The sequence below is a fragment of the Drosophila sulfurigaster genome, chromosome 2R (genome assembly GCF_023558435.1).
Source record: "Drosophila sulfurigaster albostrigata strain 15112-1811.04 chromosome 2R, ASM2355843v2, whole genome shotgun sequence".
Classification (NCBI taxonomy): Eukaryota; Metazoa; Arthropoda; class Insecta; order Diptera; family Drosophilidae; genus Drosophila; species Drosophila sulfurigaster.
Genome location: NC_084882.1, coordinates 13,522,344 through 13,534,537, shown reverse-complemented (window position 1 = coordinate 13,534,537; position 12,194 = coordinate 13,522,344). Strand labels below are relative to the sequence as shown.

At 40.1% G+C, this 12,194-nt stretch overlaps 4 protein-coding genes across 4 annotated transcripts in view; 1 reads left to right on the top strand and 3 right to left on the bottom strand.

The window, feature by feature from the left end:
• Positions 1 to 18: 18 nt before the first annotated feature.
• On the bottom strand, positions 19 to 677 carry LOC133839388 (general odorant-binding protein 99a-like). Its single transcript, XM_062270898.1, has 2 exons — positions 514 to 677; positions 19 to 433 (listed from the first exon to the last, which is right to left on the bottom strand). The coding sequence occupies exons 1-2, from the start codon at positions 553 to 555 to the stop codon at positions 50 to 52; spliced, it is 426 nt and encodes a 141-aa protein (XP_062126882.1). The 5' UTR covers positions 556 to 677; the 3' UTR covers positions 19 to 49.
• Positions 678 to 770: 93 nt separating this feature from the next.
• LOC133839387 (general odorant-binding protein 99a-like) lies at positions 771 to 1,446 on the bottom strand. Its single transcript, XM_062270897.1, has 2 exons — positions 1,311 to 1,446; positions 771 to 1,235 (listed from the first exon to the last, which is right to left on the bottom strand). Exons 1-2 carry the CDS (start codon positions 1,350 to 1,352, stop codon positions 825 to 827), a joined length of 453 nt encoding a protein of 150 aa, XP_062126881.1. The 5' UTR covers positions 1,353 to 1,446; the 3' UTR covers positions 771 to 824.
• A 906-nt stretch (positions 1,447 to 2,352) lies between these two features.
• On the top strand, positions 2,353 to 6,094 carry LOC133839380 (endoplasmic reticulum mannosyl-oligosaccharide 1,2-alpha-mannosidase). Its single transcript, XM_062270889.1, has 6 exons — positions 2,353 to 2,776; positions 2,994 to 3,290; positions 3,670 to 4,135; positions 4,206 to 4,546; positions 4,611 to 4,798; positions 4,858 to 6,094. The coding sequence occupies exons 1-6, from the start codon at positions 2,663 to 2,665 to the stop codon at positions 5,504 to 5,506; spliced, it is 2,055 nt and encodes a 684-aa protein (XP_062126873.1). The 5' UTR covers positions 2,353 to 2,662; the 3' UTR covers positions 5,507 to 6,094.
• LOC133839390 (mucin-2) overlaps positions 5,950 to 12,194 on the bottom strand; it is a 54,328-nt gene continuing 48,083 nt past the window's right edge. Inside the window, 3 exon segments of the mRNA XM_062270900.1 lie at positions 5,950 to 11,788; positions 11,849 to 11,987; positions 12,051 to 12,149. Of these exon segments, the coding sequence (XP_062126884.1) occupies positions 9,101 to 11,788; positions 11,849 to 11,987; positions 12,051 to 12,149 (2,926 nt within the window). The 3' untranslated portion in view covers positions 5,950 to 9,100.

The following is a 12,194-nucleotide window of genomic DNA, read 5'->3' as shown; positions in this document are numbered from 1 at the left end:
AAAATGCAAAATAATTAATTAAAATGTTTCATTCAAGTTTATTTGGGTCTTAGGCCTTAGCCTTTTTGGCTTTAGCACGACCGCCAATTTTGCTGGTAACAAGACACTTGTGAACACGGAATGCCCACTCACCAGCAGGGCTCTTCTGCTCGTTACGATCCACGCATTTGTGGATAATTTGCAGTTTCTCGTCATCACTCAGATCCGTGAGGATCAGATCGCGCATGCGATCGACATTAAACCCCTCGGGGATGGAGAAGATATCCAGCGCCAGGGAAAAGCACAGCAGAAATGGACGCACCTCAGGCACATCGGGTATCTCCATCAGCTTTATCTGAGCGGTCTGCTCCGCAGTCAATGGATGCTCTTTGAAGCATTTTTTAACATCCGCGTTGATTTCACTCCCACTTTTTCGCTCCCGTTCACTAACGGCCTGACAGTAGATGTAAAATGGTTCATTCAATATCCATTTTATATCCATTGATTCGAATTTAATTGCACTCTTTTACTTACCAATGAACAGAGTGCTAGACAAACTACAAAATACTTGAACATTGAATAGGAACCGTTAAAGCTGAATAAAAAAATGAAACTAAACGATCAACGAATCGGTTGCCTATATTTATATGTGTAGCACATAAGATCGTCAGCTTGAAATGGGGTCAAAGTTCCTCGATAAGCTGGCGTATTTCAGTTCTACGTAGAACAAGTAAAAAAGCTACTGCTAGATTTTGACTAACCGTTGCTGTTCATCAAAAACAACAATAAAATTCGTTATCAACAGTTTTCGTTCAATCACAAAAAACACAAAGTTTATTTACGTTTTATGCCTTGGCAGCAGCCTCAGCCTGTCGGGCCTTAATGTAAGATCTAACACGATCGCCAATTTTGCTGGACATCAGACACTTGTGACCACGGAATGCCCACTCATCGGAACTGCTCTTTTGTTCATTGCTATCCACACAGCTCTGAGCAATTTGCAGTGCCTCCTCCTCGCTCAGATCCATCTTGAACTGTTTGGCCAGACGATCGGCATGATAACCCTCGAAGGTGCAGAAGATATCCAGCTTCAAGGCAGTGCACAGCAAATATTGACGCACCTCAGGCTCATCAGGGAACTCCACTTGCTTCAGCTTGGCGATCTGCTCTGCTTTCAATGGATGCTGTGTGAGGCATTCGCCACGAATTGTCTTGATTTCCTCAGCTGTTTTTGGCACCCATTCAGTGGCATAGGCCTGTTATGAAATCGTCGTTGATTTAATTTTTTCACTCATTCTTGCCCTCGGATTTAATTGCAGTGTTTAACTTACCAATGAACAGAGTGCTAGGCAAACGATCAGATGCTTGAACATGGCTCAATAGGTAATCTTTCAAGTCGCAGTAAAATATTTAAACTGTACGGCCAACGACTCGGCTGCCTATATTTATAGCTCAGTTGCCCATATGTGTCGTACGTAAAATCGTAAGCTTGAAATGGGGCAAAAGTTCAACGATAAGCTCTCTCGCGTTTTTCAGGTCCACATAGAAAAATATGTTTACAACACTTTAATTCCTTTAGAATGGTAAGCTTAAGCTATGGCTGTGACCACTATATAAATGTGATTAGCTGTGTCATCTAAAATATACGACAAATCTTCAAGGTGTCAATATCGTTTTGATTCGACTTTAATAAATCCTACAAAACATTTTCAATTGTCTGGTCCAGCCTACAGCTTAGAAATTCCGGAATGACCTCGATCTTGCTAGCTTATCAATTCCACATACCGACAAACAAAAAACATTTTTTGCCACCCGTCTAACTGCTGATAACATTAAGCTCGCTAGATTGATTTCACAAAGAGAGCAGTGACATCGTCATTACTTAGAAAACAGTGTTTAAGGTGTGATGTATTAAAAGCTCAATAAATAATTCAAATAAATTAATCATTATTCTATTGGTAAGTATTTCGAGAGTGTTCGCCTATAACTTTCAAATCTGCCGCGTATTTCTAATTAGAAAAAAACAAGCAACTCGATAGATTAACAATCGATAAATTGCCAGCAACCATAATCAGCTTATTTTGCATCAACAGCTTACGGCAGCATGAAAAGTTATATCTTGGGAGTTCTATTTCTCGCTTTTCTCGAAATCTAACCAGTCTTATAATGAAGTGAAAGTTTATACGATTAATTTTGTTTTTGGGATGTTTAAAAAGTTATGCCAACTAACCAAAATGATTTTCAAAAAGATGCGCCCATCTCTTAGTATACCCAACAAAATATTACGAAAAAGTGGTATATTTAAAAGTATATTCAATATATTTATCATTGCGAAACGGTATATTTTTAGTTTGTGCCGACGGTCACGCTGAACTCTAGTCAAAGAAAGAATTTTCGGCACGAATCTTCTGCCGAAGGGAAATGCGATCGTTATTTCTAAGATAATTCATAGATTTCGCGAATTATTACCATAAAAAGTAGCAATGTGAACAAATCAACATTCGTGGCGGATTGTATGAGTTGATTCTATGACAGCAAATCGTAGTCTACTAGTTAGCAAACATCGATTTTTTACCGTCGAAGCGAATGTGAATGCGGATGCTTTGCGCTTGACAAACCCCCCACTAGAGTAAAAACAAATCGCGATTTTGTCGGAAAAAGGATAATATAGCTGTCGCACGACATGACAAAGAGCGATCACGTTGCCCTAACGCTATCATCGGCCTCCATAGCGGGCATCACAGGTAGCGCTGCTGGCAGCGATGAAGCAAATCTCTCGCGCAAAAGTCTGCGACGGGTAAGTTGAGTTGACAGCAAAAAGTCAATCGACTGATGGCGCTTTCAAAGTCTACGTGTATCAGAAAATTAAGCTTGTATTTAGAAATTCATATATGCGCAATTCGGAGGCGTTCAATTTGCATCTGAAAACAAAAAACACATTTGTAAATTTTCAAAGCATTTATTTTTGACTAACAAAATGTATTAATTTTATTCACAACAAATCCACCGCACAGTCGTGGAATCAACTGCCTCGTTGTCAACGTAATCTGATCATAATGGGCATCACAGCATTTTGTGTGACGTTGCTGCTGTTTCTGCCCGGCGATCAGCTGATTAGCATGAAAGATGTGCGTCTCAAGCCTGGAGCGGCGCCATTTCACATGCGACGCGAGGACACGCTTCAGAATCCGCATCACCATCCGAATCTCCCGCCGGAAAAGAGTGAACACGATCTCGCTCCCGAGATATCGGCAGCAGTTGCGTCGCCCATGACCGAAGACAGACTGGCCAAACAGGAGCCCAATGATAAGGTAAAGCGTTAAATCTGATATCCCAATTAATTAACAGTTAGCTCGAGTTCCACGTAGCCTATCAGCTCGAGCCTGTTATCAGCGTATGAGTTTATTGATACAACCCAACAACACACACCAATCAGGCATTTACAAAGGGGGCGCGCCTCACTTCAAAATTCATTAAGTGCCTTCCAATGAACATTTGATAACAACGACAATCAATTGTTTTACGATTAAATGCGTTGATTTATTGGTTCTTGGACAATTTATGGAGTATTCGCAAATATAGATACCGAGACACTGCCCCCCCCCCCAAAAATAAATGTTATTCACCTCAACCCTCTCCCAACAATTATTAGTTTGTTTATTGTCATTTCGTTTGCTATTTACTTTACAGGTGCCTGCGAATGCGGTCTACCCCGATGGTAATTCAGCAGAGAATGTGGTTAAGCTGCCGGAAACCGCAGTTGCTAGCAATGACAATATCAATGGCGTAATCGATATCGTCAACAATGTGGAGCAACCCATCGATCGAGAGGCGTCATTGGATGAGCCAACGGATTTGCAGGCTGAGCTGAAGGAAGCAATACAGCATCCCTTGAATTTGGCAGGAGAGAGCATTGATTCGCATCTGCAGAAAATGCAAAACCAGCTAGCCAAACCTCAGCACTTCCACGGCGCCACCAATGAACGGCAGACGGCTGTTGTGGCTGCATTTAAACACTCATGGGCTGGTTACAAGAAGTACGCTTGGGGTCATGATAATCTGAAGCCAGTTTCGCAAACTTCACACGAATGGTTCGGTCTTGGTCTATCGATTGTCGATTCCTTGGACACCATGTATATAATGGGCTTGGAAGATGGTATGCTATGCCCATTTTTATTTTCCTACAATAAATATATGTAGATTTAATTATTTTGTTAATTTTACAGAGTTTAATGAAGCACGAGATTGGGTGAGAGATTCATTAAAATTCCACACAAGCCGTGATGTGAATCTCTTTGAGGTCACAATTCGTGTCCTAGGCGGCCTGCTATCTGCATATCATTTGAGTGGAGATCACATGTTCTTGGCAAAAGCATCCGAATTAGGCAATCGGTTGTTGCCCAGCTTTCTTTCACCATCGGGCATACCTTATTCGGACGTCAATCTTGGCGAAAGATCAGCACATTCACCAAAATGGTCACCCGATAGCTCGACAAGCGAAGTAACAACAATACAGCTGGAATTCCGTGATCTCAGTCGCTCTACGAATGTTCCTATCTACGAACGCGTAAGTGTTGTCTTTTATATTACCCCAAAAATTATCTCTACTCAAGATATTATCAACATTTTAGGTTGTAAGCATTGTCAACGAAAAAGTACATGCTCTAGATAAGAATCATGGCCTAGTACCAATATTTATTAATGCCAATACAGGCACCTTCCGAAATTATGCCACCATTTCTTTGGGAGCACGCGGCGATTCGTATTATGAGTACTTATTGAAACAGTGGCTGCAAACGGGCCGTAAGGATAACGACAAGTGAGTGAACTAATTAGTAACTAAGTGACAGATGCATTCAAAACTCTTTTTATTCACAGTCTCATACTGGACTATATGCAAGCAATAGATGGTGTTCTCACACAACTGATGCGACGCACACCACGAGAGAATTGGGTTTATATTGGAGAGCTAATAAATGGCCACGATTTTAAGCCAAAAATGGATCATCTGACGTGCTATTTACCTGGCACACTGTTGTTGGGCCATCAAAATGGCATGCCGGACTCGCATCTATTGTTGGCCAGAGATATGATGGACACCTGCTATCAGACGTACATTAAACAACCCACTCAGTTGGCAGCAGAAATTTCCTATTTTGCGCTGAATGATAAGGATGAAAATGACATCTATGTGAAGCCCAATGACGCGCATAATTTACTGCGACCCGAGTTCATTGAGAGTCTCTATTATTTCTATGCACTTACTGGCAATCGCACATATCAGGACATGGGCTGGACCATTTTTCAGGCTTTTGAGAAGCACACTAAGGTGGCTGCCGGCTATACGTCTCTGGGAAATGTGAAGAACACACTAAACACGCGTATGCGCGATCTCATGGAGAGCTTCTGGATGAGCGAGACGTTGAAATACTTTTACCTATTGTTTAGTGACAATCGCAAGGAAATTGACCTAGAGAAATGGGTCTTCAACTCCGAAGGTCATCCGTTGCCGGTGTACCAGCAATAATTGTAAATATTAATCAATACCAACTAAGCATAGTGGATAAAGTAGTAAACTGTGTAGGTAATTAGCTGCAATCCATTTGGCAGTTACCCGTAGCCCGTAGTCCTTAATAAAGCGCAAATGCCAAATATTACGCCAAGCTTTAGAATGCACAAATATCTTAGTGCACTTGGCCTAAAGACCGTTACTAACACTCATTAAATCATGCAATGATGATGCGTGATCCGATGAAGTATGATTTGTAATATATAATAAGTTAGTCCACTATTATTTATTTATTTAAATGTATGTATGATGAGCAACCATATGATATTCTCTTTCTCTCTGGTACTGTGTGTAACTGCCGCAATGTTCATTGATAATGATAATTAATTGTAAGCTCACTTTTGTCTTAATATTTAAGTGGTAGGTACTTAGTACATGTGTATGTAATTTTTGTAAAAGCCCACAACCACAGCATTGTTTAGTAAATTGAACACACATCACATCACAAGTCTTTGTAGCGCATACAAACGAACTGGAAAGATATGATTGTAAGAATATGCTGATGTTGCATAATGATGTGAATAATAAAAAGACGCTGATTTAAAATTGTTTGAATTTTCTTTATTCTTATGAATACGTATTTTTCTTTTTTTTTTTGCGTACGATTTGCACTTGCACCCAACAACACGCATTGAATTTGATTGCAATTTTTTGTGGGTTTTTTTCTTTTGTTTGTTTGTTGTATTTAAAGTTTCTCAGTTTCAATTCGGATTCATGTTATTTGTTGTTGCTGTTGTTGTTGCGTTTCGCTTTGAATACGATATACGTTGCTTTTATTTACTTAATGTTTATGACGACTATGAATGGATGGGCTTAATAAACTATGAAATATTAAACTTGCTTGATTTCTCTTTTTTTTCTTAAGTTGGTTTGCTGTAATTAAAACTCACAATGTTGCATTAAAAATCTTTGTTTTTCTTTTGTTCTTTTTTTTTTGTTTTCATTTAAATTACATTTAGACACATTTAGCTGAACAATTTATATATTACGATATTGGGATTCTCTTCCATTTTAAGTTTTTCATCTCGTTTCATTTCGTTTTATTTTGTTTCGTATGGTTTTTGGTAGATAGGGGAGGAGGTTCTGTTGAAGCCGATTTGAATAACCGTTTCGTATTGAATACAAGTATAAAGATCAAACAATGCGTATTTAAGTTACAAATGATATCATTTAATCAATAATTAATTGAATTGGGCTCCTAGCGAGTGATAAGTTCTGTTTGCATTTTTTTTTCCTTTTTTTTGTTTGTTTTTTTTTGTTTTGCTTTTTGTATCAGCAGCTATATATATTATCGAATGCAAATTTCCTTGACTAACTTAATTTATGCTATTATATATAAATCTTTACAATCTTGTTTTATTATTTGTCTTTGTATAACAACTAGAAAGTGTTGCATGCACATCTCTGTAATAAATCATACAGATGGGAAGGGGTCATGGGAAGGGACGTCGGGGCATCTAAACCAATTAAACTCGATCGATATATTTATATATATAATACATACAATTTAATTCCATCTGAAATTCTCTTATCAACTACATATAATGTAGCTCTCAAATACGTTTCTATTTTAGTCACGCTCCGTACATTTTCACTGCAGTACGATTTTTATGTAGTAGTTTTCTTGTTCTCTGGTTGTAGTTGTTGTTGTTTTTGTTGCTGTGGTGGTATTTAAAGTAGTAGTAGTAGTAGTAGAAGTATTAGTAGTAGTATTTATTGTAATTGGTATGCGTTAATACGTGACGGACGACTAAGTATGTATGTTGTATATATGTAGATGTATATAACTATTTAAGTCGCACACTTTGCCTATGTGAGAATTGAGTGAATCTTATGCGGCGGCTTCCTAACATTTACAATATTTGGATTAAGTTCGTAGTTGTTTTGCTTACTATGGATTTATTGGTTTTTTAATTGGTTTTACAAGCTAGTCAGACATCGATATTTAAAACGTGGCACAAATCACAAATCAGATTTGTGGCAAGATCAAGATCAAGATACAATGATACGATTCGTTTTCGTTTTGTTTTGTTTGTTTGTTTGTGTTATTACATGTACAATATGCATACATATATATATAGATTTATATTTTAATAATTAATAAATGTTTAAACTAAATTTGCTAAAATTGTGATTTTCATTTTTGAACTGCTTTTGGTTTGCTTCGTCGTTTGCCCTTTGTCAACTCATCTTAAGACTTTTGCTTATGTCACCCGTAGTCATAGCCCGTAGTCATAGCCAAATCTTAAGACATGGCTAATAGCTTTCTAATTCAAATTGAGCACATTGATTATTCGAATTAATTATACATATATGTATGTGTGTGCGTGAGTGTATGTTTGTGTTTGTTAGCTCAAAAGCAGACAGACGTTAAGCGTTTATAAATAATAGTTTAAATTGCTTAGCTTCAATTTATCAAATTAGTTTTTATTATTATTTTAATTTATTTTACGTATTTTCGCATGCTTCTTTTATTTTATTACACATTGTAATTTTGTTTACACTAAGAGCAAATCCATTTGTTTGTTTGTTTTAAAATCTGCGATTGTTGAAACTGGCGCATGCATTACATAAATAAATATGTAAATGTGTGTATACATGTATTTACAATTGCTTATTAATAAATAATTTAATATACTTTTTCTTGTATATGTATATATATTTATGTATATGTAGATTTGTAATGTAAATCGATTTGCTGTGGTTGAATTTTTCCCCCCATTTTTCATTTCAACAAAATTGGCAACGTTGTTACAATTGTTTTGCATAAATCTAATTACGAATTTCGAATGCTCTCGACATGATCAGCACTTTGCTGTCGCACCACTTTCTTAATTCTCAATTAATTACAACCAATTATCATTTCATTTCCAATCTATACTGTTCTCATATCCTTGCAGAGCGTAAACGAATTTAAAGCTTTTACAAATGGATCGGGATTAACTCTTTTGAGAGAGATCATCACCTTGCACCGGACAACAAATTTATTGTGCTCTGCAAGTGTATCAAATATTCGGCACTCCGAAAAATATAATTTATTTTATTTTGTTTGCTTTTTTTCACATGTTCATAGTTTAGATTTAGATTTTAATAAATTGTCTAGGCATTTTTCACTTATTTATTGTAGCTATATAATTTGTATTACATTAGAATTCATTCAGTGTACTTCTCTAAGAAGCATTTCATGCTATTCGTCGTTTTGTTTTCAATTCTCGGCGTTATAATTGCTTTGCTATTGACTTCGAAGGATCTGGTGTCCCGATTGCGTGACTATCAATTTATACAAATAATACCGGGGGCTCATTTTGCTTTCTGATTTTCATTAAATATTGTACAAACACATTGGACTAAAAACGAAAACAAGGATTAAAACAATTTACGCTACTTTTTTTTGTAAACTTAAAACTAAAATTAAGAAAATTGTACAGAGCAGGGTGCAAATGTTGGCTGATTTGAGACTGAATAATAATTTCAGCCCAGTTACCAAAAACTAAAGAGAACTTAGGGTTTTTATATATAGTACAGTCCATGTTTGTTGCCTGGGGCAGCTCTTCACAAGGTGGTCGCATTGAACTCCAGTATCAGACTGTTGGCAACAGCTGCTGTTGCCGCCGGCGGCAGCTCGGTGGCTATTGCCTGTCCCGTTCCTGTTGTCTGGAGCCCAAGTCAAGATGTCATAATTGACTTAACAGCATCATCTAGACCGGCAGCCACACAGCTAAAGTCATTTAGTTGGCCATGATGTTGGCCTTGTGCCTGCGAGAGGCCGTGATGATGTTGTCCATGATGCTGAAGATGCGGTTGCTGCTGACCCATGTGATTCTGCATAAGTTGTTGCTGCTGCTGTTGTTGTTGCTGCTGCTGGTGATGTTGATGGTGGTGATGATGATCCAACAATAGATTACCACCAGCATCGGCCACAGCACTCACTACCGCTGCAGCCTCGCCACTAATCAGGCAATCGCCAATGTCATCGCCCAACTGGCGGCGTCTATTGTTCGACTGATCCTGCTGGCAGCTGGGCAAATTCGCCGCCTGTCGCTGATCGTCCAGGATGCTATCGCCCAGAAACGAGCCGAGCGAGAACTGCAGTGAATCTCCGCTGTTCTGCAGATTGAGTATACTGTCAATGGCACTTGCAACATGCCGGCTTATGTCGTCATCGTACTCGCCGGTGACCACAGAAGCGGCACCCATATGATTCACATGTAGCTGTGCTTGCTGCGGTTGTTGAAGCTGCTGTTGCATGCTATGCTGGTAGTGTTGATGCTGCTGCTGTTGCTGCTGTTGTTGTTGCACCTGCTGTTGTTGCTGTTGTTGTTGCTGCTGTTGTGGATCAAGCATATTAGCAAAAGCCTGATGATTGCCAAAGTTGTGCTGTTGCTGCTGCTGTTGTTGTTGCTGCTGCTGCTGTTGTTGTTGATCCATGAGCAGCTGTGAGAAACCAGCAGGTCCATTAGTTGTCACAGCGTCCACACCCATGCCATCATGCAGAGCCAGCATATCGGCATCGAGTATACTATGCTGCGGCACTTGAATCTGCTGCTGAGAGGACAGAGGCGACGACGAGGTTGACGAAGCTGTGCACAATCGTTTGCTACTGTTCTCATCCTCCATGTCGCTGCTGGAGCCCATCAACTGACCATTCCAGTGGCGTTTCCGAGACTCACCGTTGACCAGCATATTATGGGACTGGCCATCGACAGTGCTCGTATTGCTGGACATGTAATCGCTATAGTGAGCCTCCATGCTCTGCATCCAACGCGGATTGTTGTTGCAGTTGAGCTCAATGTGATGTTGCTGCTGTTGTGATTGCTGCTGCGTCTGCTGCTGCTGCTGTTGCGGATGTCCATAAGGCTGTTGCTGTTGCTCATTGTTGTAGCTTGTAGCAAAATCTGTATCGGGCGCCCAGATATTCATTTTGTTCTTATGATTCGCAACAGGAGATTTTGAATCGCCGAAAATTTCATCAAGATTGGACTCAATGTCGTGGTCATCGCTGCTGTTCTTCACATCCAAATGCACAGGTGATTCACCAAACATGGCCTCTAGTCGTGTCTCCACGGACTTTTGCACATCAGAATCACTGTTGAAGAATTCACTAATCGCAGGATGATGATTGGGCTGTTCAGCTTGCATTGCCAATGGCTGCTGGCGTTGCTGGCTGCACGAGGAGCTGCCAATGGGCAAGTTGTTGGCAACATTGCTGCTGTTGCCGACCACCTCGCCTGCACAGCTGCTGGCGCTGCTGTTGCTGCTGCTATTGCTGTTGCTCTGATTGCTCTTATCGATGCAACCATTGGGAAACAGATCCGATAAATGGTTACCATTGTTCAGCAGACTGCCAGCGTTGTTGTTGCCATACAGATGCTGCTCTGACAAGTGCTGTTGATGTTGTTGCAGTTGCTGCTGCTGTTGTTGTTGCTGCTGCGGCTGCAAGGTTTCATTGTTCATCAGATTGAGCTCCTTCTGCAGACAATACCAGCTATCGTCGTGATCTTCATTGGCTAGCGTATTGTTCTTGACAAGCTGTTGTTGTTGCTGCGGCTGAGGATGCTGCTGCTGTTGATGATGCGGCTGCTGGTTATGCTGTTGTTGCTGCTCATGCAACACATTAGCTGCAAAACAGGGCTCAGCGTTCTTAAGGTGCTGCATACTTCCATTGGGTTCAATTTTCTGCTCAACTTTCTTCATGATGAAACTCGTCAGTTGTGACTCAATGTCAAAGTTGTCGTAGTCCTTCTTGATATACTCCATGTTGTCCTTAGAGCTGTTGAGCTGCTCCTTCTTGACAGCATCGCTCGAAGAGTTGTTGTTGCTGCCAGCATTAGTCTGTCCACCATTAGCCAACCAATCGCCATTCTCCTCTCGCTTAACCAGTTGTTGCTGCTGTTGTTGCGGAAGCTGAGACTGCGGCTGCTGTTTGTTGTACGCCTTGTTCACATCGGCACTATTCTTCAGCAAATCAAACTTATCCACAACGGCAGCAGTTGTTGCCGGCGTTGTTTCGGATACTTTCTCTAATGGTTCCATTTTGATTTCATCCTTCACTTTGGTCTCCGATCCGGCGTCAACTTCGTTGGTTGCTACATTATTGTCTTGCTCCTCCTTAAGTTGCTGCTGCTGCTGATGTTTCTCGAGCAGCTCCTTTTCGGCTGTGCGTATATCGCTTATCTCGCCCTTTAGATCATCGATCATCAGCTGCTCGACTTGCAGGGACTCCGAAGTGCGATGTTGCAACTGCAATCGTAGCATATGTTTTAGCTAATGTGTCAGCAAATCCAATGTCAATGCACTTACCGTTGACTCCTGTAAAAGAATCTCTTGAAGTTTGCCATTCAATTCACGGAACTTATCACGAAAGCCCAGCGCCGTTGCTTCAAACTCTTCATCCTCATCGGAGGGCAGCTCCTCATCATTTTCATGCATACAATGATATCTGCAAATATTGCACGGTTATATTAAGTTGCACTTTGGCAAAGCATTTAATGTTTTGATTTACCTGATCAACCGTTTGACCGCCTCGTCTTTGGTACGAAATGGCTTCACATAGTCCGGCTTCAAGCAGCTCTCCTGATCGACTTCCAGCTGTCGTACGAACCTGCGAAAGGAAACTTGATTAACTCTAAGCTCACAGTGAAGTTAA